The sequence below is a fragment of the Gopherus flavomarginatus genome, chromosome 7, assembly GCF_025201925.1.
Source record: "Gopherus flavomarginatus isolate rGopFla2 chromosome 7, rGopFla2.mat.asm, whole genome shotgun sequence".
NCBI lineage: Eukaryota > Metazoa > Chordata > Testudines > Testudinidae > Gopherus > Gopherus flavomarginatus.
Genome location: NC_066623.1, coordinates 73,911,748 through 73,929,129, shown reverse-complemented (window position 1 = coordinate 73,929,129; position 17,382 = coordinate 73,911,748). Strand labels below are relative to the sequence as shown.

The window sequence follows — 17,382 nt, the reverse complement described above, 5'->3', positions numbered from 1 at the left end:
AGTATAGACGTAACCTAAACATCTGAAACAGGTTTACTGTGCAAGTTTTAAGAGCACCATGTATATAAAATTTAGAGTTCATAAGCCATAAACCCTGATTTTAATAAGGATTAGATAGGAAAAAGTTTCATATCATGAAGGTACAGGGGGCGGGGGGAGCAGGTTTCCATAAGAATTTTAATTCTTAAAATGAGAAAAATCAATTTTACATACTACTGTGTACTAACACAAAGTATTAACTAATTCCTATAGCCATCATAACCTGATTAGCTGGAATTTAAATAGAAATATAGGGAAGCAAATATGAAAGTCTTGCTGAGATTATATTTGAAGATCAATTAGGTACAATATATCTAAGTGCAACTGTGGTTATAGTTGCACAAGTTTCTAATACTGGTGAATTTTTTTAAGGCTCTGCTCCTGCAGATTTACCCATGGGCACAGTTCCACTGACTTCAGTGAGATTACTCATGAACACCAAGTTTAACATTTACTTAATTCTTTGCAGGATCAGGACCTAAATTTGCAATGATAGTGTCATCCTGTGGACATTCCATTTATGTACAAGGAAGTGTGGAGACAGGGTTATCACATAGGTGAGAGAAAAGAAAGAAACAGAGTTTAGGAATTCTCCAAGACAGACACTGAATCTAGTTTCATTTGCTACATTGTTGATGTAATCATTTAAAAAATTTTTACAGAAACCTCAGAATTTCTGCTTTTTCAAGACTACTAAGAGTTGGAATACTGTTATTTACAGTTCGATAAAAGGCATTCAGAATACTTTAAATCAACTACTGAAATATTTTACACTTCCAATGCATGCCACTATATACATGCATACATAGTAAGTTCCAATAAGAACTTCACTAACTAGAATCTAGTGTATATCCGGTTTTAGATTTAAGCTAGAACTTCATCTTTCTCCTACATTTTGAGTAAACTATAGATGGGCTTGAATAAAAGCTTCAGACTGAACATCTCTGAACTTTGGGGAAGCCTGAATTAAAATCTTGTCGGGCTCATACCCATTTTTAGTTTGAAAGTCAAATTTTTTAGGGGCTTGAGGAGAGAAAAAAAAAGTTTGAACTGCGAAAGGATTTACGTATCCAACTTTAATTACCATTAATGTAAATCACAAGTGCACCTAGAAGAACATAACCCTATATGTTTAACACGGTCAGTTACACTTCAGTATTTACAACTCTCTCTTTTACAAAAATGTGGAGTTAAATGAAACTTACCGCTCAGGTGACTCTTCAAAAATGCTATGGCAATCTGTATTTTCGAGCATGAGACTTCTGCTAAGATTCTGCACTCCTGGGTAATGGAAATTGGCAAAGGAGTGTGACATTGGAGAGGTTTTATTTCCAAGGTCTGTGACTCGCTTATCATGATTAGTTAATCCACATGACAGTCCATCTAAGGCAGGGTTTAAGGAACGAGTCATATAAGCATCAGCTGACTGAGGCCGTCTCATTGGGGATGATGGGTAAGGAGAAAGTTTGCTGATAAGAGGTGTCAAAAGATCAGCATAGGCAGCTTTCGTGGGCTTCAAGAGTTTATCAACATGAATATTAAGCATCTTTTGTTCAAAAGCACAGGAGAAAACAGAAGCTGGAAGATTCTGAAGCCATGACAATAAACTCAGGTCCAAGTCATCACACCCATTACCACACAAAAGATCAATGCCAAGCAATACTTCACTCTCTGTAATTTCTTCTCCTGTTGCTTTACTCTGACAGAATTCCACACAACATTCATAAAGCAATCCCTTCATTACGAGCTGAAATAAACGATTATTACTTGCTTTGAAACCAGCCTCACTCAGTTTCCTGTCGGCAGGAATAAACTCTGCAACCATGATGCAAGCTTCTTCAAAGCAGTGAACTCGTGCAGTACTAGGATTCCAATCTTTGAATTCTGCATGGTTGGTTAGACGGGGCAATGTAAGTAACAAACACAGTTTACTATAGTCTTCTTTAGAAGGACAATATTCTTCCAGGGCATGTAGGCACTGTACGGCCTCTTGCATTGTAAACTCCAGCTATAGAAGAAATATTAAATACAAACAGGACGTGGTTGACTTTAAAGTTACCAATTTCTTCTTCTACTACAAGCACAGTCAGCTGCAGAAGGATAACATGCATTAGGATTTCCCTCATTTTTCCTTTGCTGTTAGTATAGTTTTCATTTTAAATATGTTAGTGTACATGGAGTCTGCAACAGATTTCATGTCAGCAGTTTTAAGACCAAATTCTTCTTAAGGGACTCCAATTTCAAATCACTTGATCAATACAATGAAGGTCATGCTCATGTGGCTGTTTTCATAGAAGCCACTATGTGTTTTAAGCTCTCAGAATTTTAATATCTGTAACTAAACAAATTTGCTACAACTGTAGGTTGAAAAGGCATTTCCAGTTTAGGAATCAAATTCTCTTTTCAGAGCCATAAAGAAGAGAAATTCCATTTAAGTTAGAATATCAAACTGGTGTAAGAGAATCAAGTCCTAAGTTTCTGTAATTTCTGTCACTGGAAACTCTGAGAAAGTTACTTTTTGTGTTTAAGTTTTTCCATGATTATTCTCAGACTATACGTGATCTGTATGTGTAAAAAAAGCAATGAAAATCTCCACAGTTCTTTGCAGATCACATATTCAATACACACAGATGCGTTTGATTAATTTTCAACGAATTCTAAAACAGAAGGCAAGCTTAAATGCAACACTAAAATTGAGATGTTAGCTGCAGAAAATGGAACAACTTTGAAGTTCCCACCAACTTCTCCTCTTTTCATGTGCATTATGATTAGGGTGACCAGATAGCAAGTGTGAAAAATCAGGCCAGGAAGTGGGGGGTAATAGGTACCTATATAAGACAAAGACCCAAATATCAGGATTGCCCCTATAAAATTGGGACATCTGGTCACCCTAATTATGACGACTTTTCATTAACCTATCATACAACAATATTCAGCATGCAAAATACCAAGAAATTGCACCTTTTTCCATAGTGTTCTCCAGTAAGATTATGTAAATACTATGACTAGAGTGCTATATGTTTTAACTACGTCCTTCTTCTAACCTTAAATTTGGAACTTTGTGGTGCTCTCTGCATGCGGTCAGGTAAGGACCCTGCCATAGAATATATGGCAATGGGATGGAGAATTAAAGTCACCAAAGCAATGATAATTTTTTATTTGAGCAACTAATATTTTTGTTTGCAATGTATTTTTATGGAAAAGATTTATAATGCTTTTGCACTTGTAATTTAATGTTCATATATGAGCAATATAAAGTAAAATATTTACAATGAATGAGACACAGCCTATAAGCCTATTCATGCTACAGCTCTGGTTACCATTTAAAACCTTTTGCACACTAAAAACCTTATTCATAACTCCTCCTCCCTGCTTTTCACACATTCAGTGAACTCAATTCTCTGTGACATCATTTACTCTCTACTAGCAAGGGAACACTGAACAGCATTGCATCTTTGTCTATAAAAGCTACCACAGGCAAGGTGCACTGAAGAATTTAAATTGCACACTAATATCTGAATGGTCAATTTGAGCTTGAAACTGGAAGTCTAATTGACAGGTTCAGGTTCCATAACACTTCAAAAATATCAAAAGTTTCCTCTTTTAGGAGATAATGAAAACAAGTAAATATATTTAAGGAGCCTAATAAGATTATTAAATATATTTACATATCCCAAGTTGTTATTCTAAAACAGAATGCTGGATGGTCCAATGGGTAGAGGTAAAAACTAACCTTTCACGTCTGAAGTCCTCTGTTAGGTCACAAGCATAAACTACTTTAGAGGTTTCAGTTTAGTTTTGCGTATTTGCCAATGTCATGCAAACACAGCACTCTTTGGCACAACTGGATCAAGTAATGAATGGCAAGGTCATTTAAAGGCCAATCTGACGTGCACAGTTAGAATTACATGGGCAAAAACTGCCCAGTATCTATCCATTACTATTCCCAACTGTAGTCCTTCACTTTTAGAAAAGGTTGGTGGTTCTTATGTTATACATGAGAACTTTTTGCTAAACAAATGACCAGGGCCGGTGTAACAGGGTGCTGGCCTAAGAGGCACTGAACCAGCCCATTAGCTCAGAACCTACTAGCACAGCTCCCATCAAGGGGAAATGATTTGAGCTGGCAGGGTGTGGCTCATTAAAGGAGCCTAGGAGTAATCATCTGTGAACATGCTGGGGCGAAGGCCTATAAAGCTGCCAGGAAGGAATTGGAAAGGGGGCGGGGGAAGGAACAGGAGAAGTAAGGAGTGAGGAACTGCTGCTCCTAGCTAGCAACAGGAACTAGCTGTCCCCCGAGTGGCTACCTACCTCCTATTGAATTGTACAGAGTTGTATAGAGATGGTGGTGGGAACGAACACAGGGAAATAAAGGGACACTGGGTTTTGCAACGCAAGAGGTCTCCACCTGATTTGTACTGCGAGCGACAAGGCACTCGTCTAAAGCCGGCTTTAGGCACTGCGGGGCCTGATTCGAAAGAGCTGCCGCCAAAGACAGGGGTGGGACTTCGGCGGCAGCTCAACTGGCTGCTGGTGGCTTCGGCGGCATACCGATGCACGACCCTTCTTCCGCGGCAGCGAATGAGCTGCCGCTGAAGACAGCGGCAGGGCTTCGGCAGCAGCTCGTCGGCGGAGGGTCCTTAGGGATGTTGCAGGGCCTCTTAGGGGCGTGAGGCCAGATTTGGGGGAAATCGGGTGAATTGCCCTAAAGCCTGCCCAGCAAATACTACCAAAAACCTTCAGGAACAATACAGTACTATGGACTTCCACAGTGTCTAATCAATAAGAGGATCTTAAAGCATTTCATTAATGTAGCCAAGCATAAAAACTTACGTGCTGAGGCTCATCTTCTGCTGACATTGCATTGTTCACACATAAGGCTTCTAAAAATTTCTGTTTCAGTATAATATAGCGAAACCTGCATGCAAGAAATGAAGTATAAGACACTAAAGATCTTAAAGCAGTAGCTAAGTAGTACATTCCACAGATAACTGCAGCTGCAAAGTTTCTGCTCTCAAAATGTAACAACCCAAGCAATAAAAGAATTGGTTCTTTCCAGAAAAGATGTCTTTTTCCAGTGATTTACTTCCAGAAATATTACATGTTAAAATAATTGCTGGTTCATAAGAGAAAGATCCACAGCCAGTCTCCTCCTTTTTTGAATACCTGAGTTACTTTGATGTGATCTCAAAGAAAATACATTTTAATTTTTTAAAATTGAGCACAATTCTTAAAGTACAACACATTTTAACCAGGCCAAGACATGTTATAGAATACTTTAAAGTCTGTAGTAAGTTCTAAAATACTTTCAAATAATTTTATACTGGATGTATAGATTGAAGAAAAATCCATAAAGCCATACAACTGAAATTGTAAACTATTGTTCTCAGATTCAGAAGTTACAGTTTATTTTTTTAAAGACTTGAAAAAGTCTTATTCCAGAGAGTTTCCACCTCACCATATGACTTACGATGCTACTACCTCAGAGTTAATAATTTTACCTTTTCTTGTCAAATTTTTCCATACACTCAAGAGGTTGAATGAACTGAAGAACCTCATCCCACTGTCCATCAAGGATCAACTGTCTATACGAAAAGAAAGTCACTCATTTAATTTAACTGGATATCTTTTACTTAATATTTTTACAAATGTAATTTACATACAGCCTGATGTCCAGCTGACCAGCGAGCTTTGTAAAGTTAATGCTTTGCAAAGCAGATAAGATCAGATTTAAACAGAGATAAACGTGTAACCTAAATCCTCTCTCAATATTGTCTCTGTAGCTACATACTCTAACACCAAGAGGACAAATGGTAGATATGTATGTATTCGTAAGGAGGTACAAGAGTATCTCTTCAGGTATCTGCTGCTTTTTATGTTTTTAGGGATTTCTTCCAAGATGTTTCATTCTTTCTCCACAAGTGAGATTTTAAAATGTCACAATACAAAACATGACTGAAGGCATCCTGAAAAATACTGTAAATAAGTATTAACTGCCTACAGTGGTTGTGTGTAAACAAAGCAGTTGTACAGCAGGCCTCTGCATCTGTTTACAGTATAGCACAACCAACTGTTCTATTGTGCCAGCCCCTGTACAAACACAAAGTGGACTCAATCCCTATGCTAGGGAGCAATGTGTAAGAGGAGCATTTGTGGGAGAGCTTAGTTGGATCCAGGGGCTCAAAACTCCCAGGCAAGCAGAAGAGCCACTACTCCATCCAATAAGCTGGAATAGCAGACAGGGCTGCATTTCAGCCTCATCCCCCATTGGGTGGGTAAATACCATTTCTTCACGCTCTCACAGTGTTTTCCTCAGAAAGCCTATTAACTTTGGTAGGGAGAAGAAAACTTCACCTTAGATGAATACTCCTGCTATCATTAAGAATACAGCCAAATTAAGGATAAAGAACCTCAACCCAGATTTTATCATCAATTTATGTACCTATTTTTCATTACGCTTACTCAGTTTTAGCAGTACGTGCCAAAAACCCACAAGAACATTGTAATTGGGGGTAGGCAGGAAATGTTGTTAAGGAGATTTTAAAAGATCACATTTAATGTTATTTAAACACAGATGTATAATGCTTCCGGTAAACTGTAAAATCCCTTAGCATGTATATTATACACCTCATTTGTGCTTAATGGTTTCATCATGCAAATACCTATTTAATAAATGTGATATATTAAAAGTCTATTTGTCGTGCCTCTACAGTAGTCACTCTTCCAACTGGAGGGTAACACTATGGGAATGGTGACAGCCTTAAAAGTAGTGCTAGAAGTATAACTACAATACTGGTGAGGGCTGGTCTACACTAGGAAGTTTTACCAGAAAAACTTGCCTTTTAGCCAGCACGGCAAAAATCCCAACTTATTCATCACAAATGTTAGGTCTATATTAAAACTGGTAGTCAGCCCTATGTTAAGTTTTAGCCTGAGGCTAAAACAAGGCTGGAATATCTGTTCAGCTACAGATGAACAAATGAGCCTTGTTGGTCCAAGCTACCAACATCCTCAACCTCACCTTCTCCCTTCCCCCTCACCAACCAACCAACTAAACAAAAACTCCTCCCTGTATGAACTTATTCTCTACATTTGTTGTAGGGTTTAGTAACCTATCTTCATACTTGTAGTCACCCAGGTCCTTTCAGTAAACATTTTGCTATACAACATGTGCCATCAACCTTGTTTTGATAAGTAGAGTCCACTTCCACAGTTTGATGTTAGAGAAAATTTGAGCATCTTTTTGAAAGGCAGATTACATCTTCTGGAAAACATTTGATTTAGAGAGCATGTCAATCACACAGTTAGAAGGGACCTCAAAGGTCATATAGTCTAACTCCATGCTAAGATGCAGGATTTGTTGTGTCTAAACTATCCAAGATAGATGGATCATCAGACATAGTTACCAGAATATTTTATCAAAATATTTTGTTGACATTTTTCATGAGTGTCTCAGGATATTTTAAAAGCCCACGGACATCGTAAGTGCTTAAATGTTACACACAGGACAATTTACAATGGAGAAGCAATACCTGAGAAGAGAAAATGGCTATGGCAAAAATGACTCAATGCTTTTCATGGCAGTCAGCAGTCAATTAGTTTGGCTAGTGAACACATGGCCAGCAGATATTAATTAGTTTCTATTGTACTAATAATTTCTACCTCAGAAAAAGCATGTCATCTGAGAACAGGCCATTAATGACTCCACTTTCTTTCTCAAGAGCCAGCATACTGATATGAAGTTTCTTTGAGTTCAGGAAATCTAAGATTAGTTTAATTATTTCAACTTCCTTTACATTCACTGTTTCTTCAGCAGTCATGATGGTAGCCTGGAGAGAAAAAAAAACAAAGTAATATGGTCCATATTTTGTCTTATGCCTTGTCATCAAATGCTGTTGACCAGACATTGCAAATAAATGTTTGTTTTGACAATACTGAATATTGTAGTATTCCAAAATTGGTTTGTGGGATTTAGGAAATCAATCTTACGCACTTGAGTGTGCAGCCATAACTCTGACTTGATCCTGAAACTGTGACTACCCAGTTGTACCCTGAGTTCATGAAATGGCCCACTGAAATGAACTGATCAAGAAGTTTTCAACTATATTTTTACCCTGGAATAACATTTTCATTTGCAAGACTGCAGTCCATTTCTCTCAGAAAAGGAAATGCAAGATAACAGAACAGTATTTGAATATTTAAGGTATGAATAGATACTTGTAAGATTTTATAATTACACAAAAGATACATGAAGTACAATTTTGATACATAAAAAGCATTATCTTGATTTTTTTTGCCATTCTGAAACAGCACATGGTAAGTAAGCCAGGACTTCCTATCCTTACTTTGTAAGGAGGCCTATTTCCAATGGAATGTTTTATGTGGAACCTAAATGTCAACATATTTTACTGGGTTTTCCTCCAATTTCAAGATCCCTTCACAGAAGCATGGGCAAGCAATGGTATATATCTCTATTTGAAAATCTGTGACAACTTCCTAGTTTACTGGCTCATTCGTGTAAAACGTTAAATGCCTCAGCTCTCTTTGATATCAGTTATGGGTGAAGGTGCTCAACATCTTGGAAACCCTACTCTAGAACGCTGGCTCCCACACCATATTCCTCTGGGCACTTGCTGGTGGTCTGTAGAAAGCTTGCAGATCACACAGCACCCTCTTTTCAGGAGCTCTTCATTGCAAAGAGGAGCCTGGAGCGAGCTGTAAGGGTATATCTACATCGCTGCAGCAATAAGCCTTCCAGCCTGTGGGGCTCGAGCTAGAGCACTAAAAATAGCAATGTCCACATTGCACCTCAGGCACACAAGCCCACATGACCCCCTGGATCTCTGTCAAGTCTCTGCAAAAGCCTCAACACTCAGACTATTATTTTCAATGTGCCAGCTTAAGCCCCACTAGCACAAGTCTATCTAATCAGGCTCGGAGGCTCACTTCCAAGTGCAGTATAGACCAGGGGTTCTCAAACTGTGGTTTATGACCCCATTTTAATGGGGTTGCCAAGGCTGGTGTTAGACTTGCTGGGGCCCAGGGCAGAAGCCCAAGCCCAAGCTCCACTGCCTGGGGCTGAAGCCTGAGCCCCACCACCCAGAGTTAAGATTACATGCCTCCTCCTCAGGGCAGAAGCCCTTGGACTTCAGCATTGATACCCCCATGTGGGGCGGTGGAGCTCAAGCGGCGGGGCTTGGTCTTTGGTCCCCGGTCCCCACTCCTGGGGTTGTATAGTAATTTTTGTTGTCAGAAGGGGGTCATGGTGCAATGAAGTTTCAGAACCACTGGTACAGACATACCCTAAAAGCAGCTGGTAACAAGAGAGGAAAGTGAAGCTACTCTCGAGGACTGGAGCCATCAGTAGGAAAGAATGTCCAGGAAAATGGGACAAGAGAGCCAGGTGGCTAGTCTGTAGAGGACAAGGGGGTGATGAAGAGGAAGTGAAATATGAGTAAGGGAAGAGAAACAATCACAGAGCAAGATGAAAAATGTTGTCTGAAGTAGGGAGGGTTGTACTTTTTTCTCATCCTTTCAAGAATGACAAAAATTACATTAGACATATCTAAAATAAACACTTTTCTAATATTACTTTTCTACATAAGTAAGTAATTGCAATGGGATGTTAAATGACTGCTAATGGGAAAGGATGTGGTTCCCAAATCAAATTCAAGATGAGGTGCATAGTCTAGAGGTCCTCCATTTAGGGGCAGGTAATTAGTAATCTACTTTCAATTTGGAAAGTATTGAAAATAGTAATAAAAAAAAGAAAGATATAGAAATAAAGAGAAGTTTGCCATATCAAGTTTAAATAATCAGTTTAGCTTGATTTTCCAAGTAAAATGTGTTATGAGGGATTAGTGAACAGATGAACTATTTACTAGGCACAGTCAAGAGGAAAAATGAAAGAATAAGTACTTGAATCTGAAAGCTCTCATTGCTCACAGTAAACTTATGCTGCTGAATTCTAACAGATATGAGAACTCAGAGACTTATTTTTATATTATACCAGTTAAATCATAGCATTTTTCCATATTCCTCCTTTAGCTGTAGGCCAGTTTTCTTTAATTGTTTTTTCCCCCCAGAACACCTGACTGGAAAATTATTTAGTTAGAGCAGCCTCGTTTATTTTGGAGCAGTGCACATTTGGCTGTGCCAGCTAGAATAGCCTGCCTTCTGTTAATACGACTAGTTTTAATTCATGTTTTAGTTACAAAAGGCTCTAGTCATCATTAAATATTCCAGTGGCTCCAATGGCAGGTACAACCATTATTTGGGCCTATGCTCTCAGCTAGCAATTTGTTTTTCTATTTAAGAGTCAGCTGGCTCACAGGACATTTTATGTGAATAATTACTCCTGGGAGAATTCTGCATCACTTCACTTGCACAGAATTCATGTCCCCCACAGATTTCTTTGCTTCCTCACAGAAAAATGACTTCTGATGGGGGAGCAAAGGAAAGCCACAAGAGCAGTCACACTCCTCTCCCTTGAAGCACAGACAGGTCTGTTTGGGAACCCAGAGAAGCCAATAGAGACATAAATAACCACCGGATGTGTGTGAAGGGGTGGGCAGTCATGCATGAGAGAGAGAGAGAGAGAGAGACAGACAGACAGACAGACAGACTCTGACCCTCTCGCTCACTACTCCCGGCATGCTCGGCATGGAGGGGAAGGACTTCAGGGTGTGTCTGAGGAGGTAGGCATGGCACAGGCTGTCCCCTCAGGCAGAGCAGAACGTAGCAGCCTGCCCGCTTTGTGAATTCTTCCCATTTTCTTTGTGAATTTCCCCAGGAGTATAAAACAGATATTTTTTTTATGCTCTTTTACATGGCAAGAGTGGTATAAAGGACAGTATGGCCTTATAAATGCTCATGGTGCTTTAGCGATTAGAACTGGTCTAAATTTTTGGACTGAAAAAATTTGTCAAAATTTGCTCCGTGACCTGTTTGTTATTGATCTTTCTGGCAATGGTGAGTTGCCAATATAAACTGTGAGTTTGGCTCCTCAGCCCTCACTTGCTCTTCAGTTGCCTATGATGTAACACTGAGCATATGGCTGCATATATCTGTTGACTAATAATAATAAAAGATCAAACTTAGCTACATTACTATTAGGCAAGATGGTTTGGGGATTTCCTCCAATGCTCTCCACTCCCATTCTTTATCTATTGTATTGTAGTTTAAATAAATTACCTCAATAATTGAAACCAGTGTGATTATACTGCATTATTTTGACAAATGGAATATGCAGAATATAAAAATTCTGCACGCAATATTTTTAATTTTTTGGCACAGAATTTCCCCAGGAGTAAAATAATGAAAAGAAACAGTTACATAGTTTTGTGTTTGCTTCAAAAAGCTGTTGGATGGTGAGATGTCATTCCCTCCCTAATGCCAACAGATGCTCTTCTTTCATCATTTTTCCAATTCTCAATTTTTTGATCCTAGACAATAATCCAATCATATCTTTTAGAGGGAAGGAGGAAACTAACAACCATATCAAAACATATACTGTAATATTGAAGTGTCAACACCTTGATCCCCAACCTCATCTTCTGAAGTAGGTCTCTAGACTTCAGATTTGCCTTTTATTATGTTTTATGATATTATGGTTTTTATTGAACTTCAAATAATTTCATAGCAGACAGGTAAAACTAGTACTCCACCTGAAAATGAGTCTCTTCAGTAGGATATTACGCGTACAGTTCATGCAGAATAAGACCTCTAACTGAGCAATGAAACATTTAGTTTGGACTTTTGTTTGGCTTGGATGGCACCACAGATCAAAGCTAAATAAGAGTACAGGCTCTACATGCCTTCCACGATTGCATTAAAGTTAAATATTTACACACCTTACTGATGCAGAAACCAATTTGATATACAATACCATTCTTGGAAGCACAATTACATTAAATGAAAGATCTAACAGCTGTGACAGTAAAAAAAGTTATCAGCACAAAAGACAACCAGCACGTCTCTAAACCAGGAACAGTCCTGCTTCCGCAAAGTTATTCTAGGAGAATTCTATGGCACTGCAACATGTAAAAGCACCATTCGTCTTCCACATAGGTAACTTGGATCTTTGAATGCAGGTGTAAAGTTCTATAGCTATACAATTTTTTTAGATCAGAACTACAGAAGAGTATTCATCCTGTATACCAGTGGTTCAAACTTTTTTACTGGTAACTCCTTTCAAATAGCAAGACTCTGAGTGTGATCCCCCTTATGAATTAAAAACACCTTTTTATATCTTTAACACCATTATAGATGCGGAAGGCAAAGCAGGGTTAGGGTGGAGGCTGACAGCTCGTGACCCCCCCATGTAGTCACCTTTCAATCCCCTGAGGGGCCCTGACCCCCAGTTTGAGAACCCCTGCTGTATACCTTTAGAGATAAGAGAACTAACAATTTCAGTGGACCAACAACAGGTGAGCCCTAATTTGCAAACAAAATTGTCACTGACAACAACAACAAAAAAGCCACCATATCATAATAAACCAAGCTACTGCATGAGAAATTTACATCTTATTACAATATGCAAAGAGAAAATCTGAGGTTTCATATAATTCTAGTCAGTACTTTAAAGTGTCAATGATTTGGTAAGTGTTTGACACCAAAATGCTTTTATAACTAAAATAAATCAGACGTAGCTGGAACTAAAATGAGACGCTCAAAAGTGTTTTCCTTTAGATCCAGATACCATTGAAACCAAAAGGAATTTTGACAGTGACTTCAGTAGAAGCAGGATTAGGCCCAAAACACCCAGTCCTGCAAGATGACAAGTATCATCTGTTTCCAGATTCCACAGTACTTTCTGCAAGAGTTGGTGTGTGCTTATTTAGTGTTCTTGCCAAATTCCAACTTGGATAATTACATTTTGACTACGTACGTTCTGCCTGCAATTGAAATAAAGGCCTCAATACAATCCAGGAGATCCTGTACATCTTGAAGGAGAGACCTAAAGATTGTTTATTGATTCATTATCAATTCTGGCAAGATTTTTGGAGCCCCATTTAAAAAAAACTGTTGTGGGACATTTAATTTCTGAGGAAAAGACGCAACATACTGGGAATTCATTAACATGACTCTGAAGGGACTGACTGAAAATGCAGATGAGAGGGATACTTCACAATTGCTAGTCTAATGGCAACGAGCCAGAAATAAACAGGAGGTCTACTACAGAAATTTTTTCATTTAATTGAAGGTTTTTTAGGGGTAACAAGAAAAAAAACACTCATATTTAATACACTCATATGCATTATACAGTCAAGTTAACCTAAGATGCACTGGAACAATAAGCTATCAAGTATGTAATGTGAAAAATCCAGAAATTTGCACACAGGATCTTGTGAAAAGTGTGTTTATATATCAGTTTTTAAAACATTAAAGGTATTAAACACAGAGCAGCAGAAAAACTGATGGTCAGAGCTCAAGCTGCATCTTCAAACCATTCCACTGTGACTCTGTATTGCCAGCACATATGGCACATAATGTCATCAATGATCTGATCAAGCAGTAATACTCAAGAATGACTGCGCGGCAGTGTTAGAGGTTTAAAATTCCTTTCTTTGCATTTATATCCCAAGCTTTCAGATTTCTGTGCTAGTTTTCCTTTAAAAAATGTAAAACAAAAAAACCAAAAACAGAGTATTATAAGTACTGGAAGGGCAACAGAATCCAGAAACATCTGTTCTTGGGGGCATAATTTAAACTTAACATTCTACACAGGATGTTTGCCGATAAATGGAATGGTAACTCCAATTGTGCAAACTTGTATCTATGGCCTTTTAGTAGAAGTTACATAAAGAACTTTGTAAGGGAGTTTAAAAAACCCCCCAGATCTGTTCACATTTTAGATAGCAATGCATGTCTAAAATAAAATGTTAGTGCCCTTAGATAATGATCAATGACTGAGGGGCAGTCATACTGGGAATTCATTTAGACTTTCGAAAGTCTAAAATAATGGATGTTTGTACTAGTTCTAAACAACAGTTATGAAGGGATGAAACAGACAATTAAAGAGAACATATTCTTAATTTTTTTTTTAAAAAGATACAATATTCACCCCTTAATTTCTGCAAGAAGTTTTAATTTCTGGCACAAAAATATCTCCAATATACTCCTTTTGTATTTTTTCATCATATTACACATATTCCCAGAGTCATAAGAACGTAAGAATGGTCATACTGGGTCAGACCAAAAATCCATCCAGCCCAGTATCCTGTCTACCGATAGTGACCAATGCCAGGTGTTCCAGAGGGAGTGAAACTAACAGGTAATGATCAAGTGATCTCTCTCCAGTCATCCATTTCCACCCTCTGACAAACAGAGGTTAGGGACAATGGCTAATAGCCATTAACGGACTTAAACGCCATGAATTTATCCAGTTTTCTTTTAAACCTTGTTATAGTCCTAGCCTTCACAACCTCCTCAGGCAAGGAGTTCCACAGGTTGACTGTACGCTGTGTGAGGAAGAACTTCCTTTTATTTGTTTTAAACCTGCTGCCCATTAATTTCATTTGGTGACCCTAAGTTCTTATATTATGTGAACAAGTAAGTAACTTTCCCTTATTATTTCTCCACACCACTCATGATTTTATATATCTCTATCGTACCCCCTTTATTCTCCTCTTTTCCAAGCTGAGAAGTCCTAGTCTCTTTAATCTCTCCTCACGGGACCCGTTCCAAACCGCTAATCATTTTAGTTGCCCTTTTCTGAACCTTTTCTAATGCCAATATATCTTTTTTAAGATGAGGAGACCACATCTGTACACAGTATTCAAGATGTGGGCATACCATGGATTTATATAAGAGCAATAAGATATTGTCTGTCTTATCCTCTATCCCTTTTTGAATGATTCCCAACAACCTGTTTGCTTTTTTTGACTGCAGCTGCACACTACGTGGACGTCTGCAGAGAACTATCCATGATGACTCCAAGATCTCTTTCCTGATTAGTTGTCGCTAAATTAGCCCCCATCATATTGTATGTATAGTTGGGGTTATTTTTTCCAATGTGCATTACTTTAGATTTATACACATTAAAATGTCATTTGCCACTTTGTTGCCCAATCACTTAGTTTTGTGAGATTTTTTTGAAGTTCTTCACAGTCTGCTTTGGTCTTAACTATCTTGAGCAGTTTATTATCATCTGCAAACTTTGCCACCTCACTATCTACCTCTTTCTCCAGATCATTTATGAACAAGTTGAATAGGACTGGCCCTAGGACTGACCCTTGGGGAACACCACTAGTTACCCCTCTCCATTCTGAAAACTGACCATTTATTCCTATGCTTTGTTCCTTATCTTTTAACCAGTTCTCAATCCATGAAAGGATCTTCCCTCTTATCCCATGACAACTTAATTTACATAAGTGCCTATGGTGAGGGAACTTGTCAAAGGCTTTCTGGAAATCTAAGTACACTATGTCCACTGGATCCCCCTTGTCCACATGTTTGTTGACCCATTCAAAGAACTCTAATAGATTAGTAAGACATGATTTCCCTTTACAGAAACCATGCTGACTTTTGCCCAACAATTTATGTTCTTCTATGTGTCTGACAATTTTATTCTTTACTATTGTTTCAACTAATTTTCCCGGTACTGACGTTAGACTTACCGGTCTGTAATTGCCGGGATCATCTCTAGAGCCCTTTGAAAATATTGGTGTTACATTCGCTATCTTCCAGCCACTGGGTACAGAAGCTGATTTAAAGGACAGGTTACAAACCAGTTAATAGTTCCGCAATTTCATATTTGAGTTCTTTCAGAACTCTTGGGTGAATGCCACCTGGTCCCGGTGACTTGTTACTGTTAAGTTTATCAACTAATTCCAAAACCTCCTCTAGCGACACTTCAATCTGTGAGAATTCCTCAGATTTGTCACCTACAAAGGACAGCTCAGGTTTGGGAATCTCCTTAACATCCTCAGCCATGAACACTGAAGCAAAGAACTCATTTAGTTTCTGTGCTATGACTTTGTTGTCTTTAAGTGCTCTTTTTGTATCTCGATAGCCCAGGGGCCCCACTGGTTGTTTAGCAGGCTTCCTGCTTCTGACATACTTAAAAAACATCTCTACATATATCTTTGTACACAGAAGAGCAAAATGCATTCAAAAGTCTAGTTTTCTTAACAGGTGTAAATAACAAGCTGTAAACCATAAGCCTTTTAAAATGCAGACACTTCTGAAGAGACTCTCTCACAATAATAACCGTTGCAGCATAAATAACTTTACAGAAAAGAGCTCCGTAAGCAGTATTAAGGGAAAAAAGAAAAAAAGCGTGTGAAATATAAGACACGTTTTTATTCATTCATTCTGGAGTATCCTAGCCCCTCATTCTCCATGTGAGCACACAAGTCTGTCCATACAGAGAGTTCATTGCAGGATCTGGGCCCAAGTCATTAACTTGTGGCTCCATTTTCACTCTGTCCTCAATAATTCTCAGATGCCCTAAATAAGAGAGGAAATATTTAAAAATTACATTCCATGGGCCAAGTTCTTATCTGAATTAATTCCCATGAAATAGGGATATATAGGGTGGAAATCACGGAGATCACTTAGCCCTTAGGAACAAGGTAATATAAAAATTCATATAAACTACATTACAACAAAGGTACTACAATTTTAATTAAAAAGACAAACCTGTGTATAAGGACAAAGTATACAAGGCATTTTCCCATACCTGGCCCTCAAATGAACAGCGTTAACTCAATGGCTCAACTTTTTTCCATTCCACTGATCAGTTGTCAAAATAAAGATTCTATCATGTACCACCTTTTCTCTCCACACCCCACTGCTTAGCATCCAAGTGTTTTATATTGGAGCACCTCCTTGTGGTCTGCAAGGCTCAGTTTAGAGAAAAACAATATTACATACTGTATTAAGGTGTAATTCACTATAGCTGACAACTGACTGGCAGATTTCCTTGCTTTTATTGTTTCTTTTACAACCTGAATGCTCTCTGTCTAAATTATAAATGCATATCATGCAGAGAAGTGTATCATGGATGCAAAAAAAAAAATAGAAAAGGTGAAATTGAACCACACAAAACTTGTATGTTGTGATAGAGAGGACAAAGGAAACAACTTTTACCTAAAAAAAAAAAAATTTAAAAAAAAAATGGACAAACTAGCTAATGTGTTTTGACTAAGTAGTCGCTGGCACACCTCTTTTACACACTGGCATACTTCATTCGCTTTTCCTCATGTGTATTTAAAAGTATTTTCTCCTTTTTGCTACTCAAAACCCTGAAACAATAAAGGTACTAATGATACAGTATCAAGATACAGAAAATATTTCCAGAATGTTTACTCAGAAGAACTAAGAACACGTACGACTTCA

The 17,382-nt window shown here is 38.2% G+C and overlaps 1 protein-coding gene across 4 annotated transcripts in view; it reads right to left on the bottom strand.

The window, feature by feature from the left end:
* The window catches only part of WDR47 (WD repeat domain 47), a 39,689-nt gene that overhangs the window by 20,932 nt on the left and 1,375 nt on the right, over positions 1-17,382 (bottom strand). For 3 of the 4 annotated variants that reach the window (XM_050961398.1, XM_050961397.1, XM_050961399.1), the window contains exons 2-5: positions 7,702-7,868; positions 5,541-5,624; positions 4,873-4,957; positions 1,245-2,047 (exon numbers count right to left, since the gene is read on the bottom strand). In XM_050961398.1, coding sequence (XP_050817355.1) covers positions 1,245-2,047; positions 4,873-4,957; positions 5,541-5,624; positions 7,702-7,859 — 1,130 coding nt within the window. In that variant the 5' untranslated portion in view covers positions 7,860-7,868. The remainder of the gene's footprint in view (positions 1-1,244; positions 2,048-4,872; positions 4,958-5,540; positions 5,625-7,701; positions 7,869-17,382) is intronic. The other variant, XM_050961400.1, reaches the window with a different exon arrangement.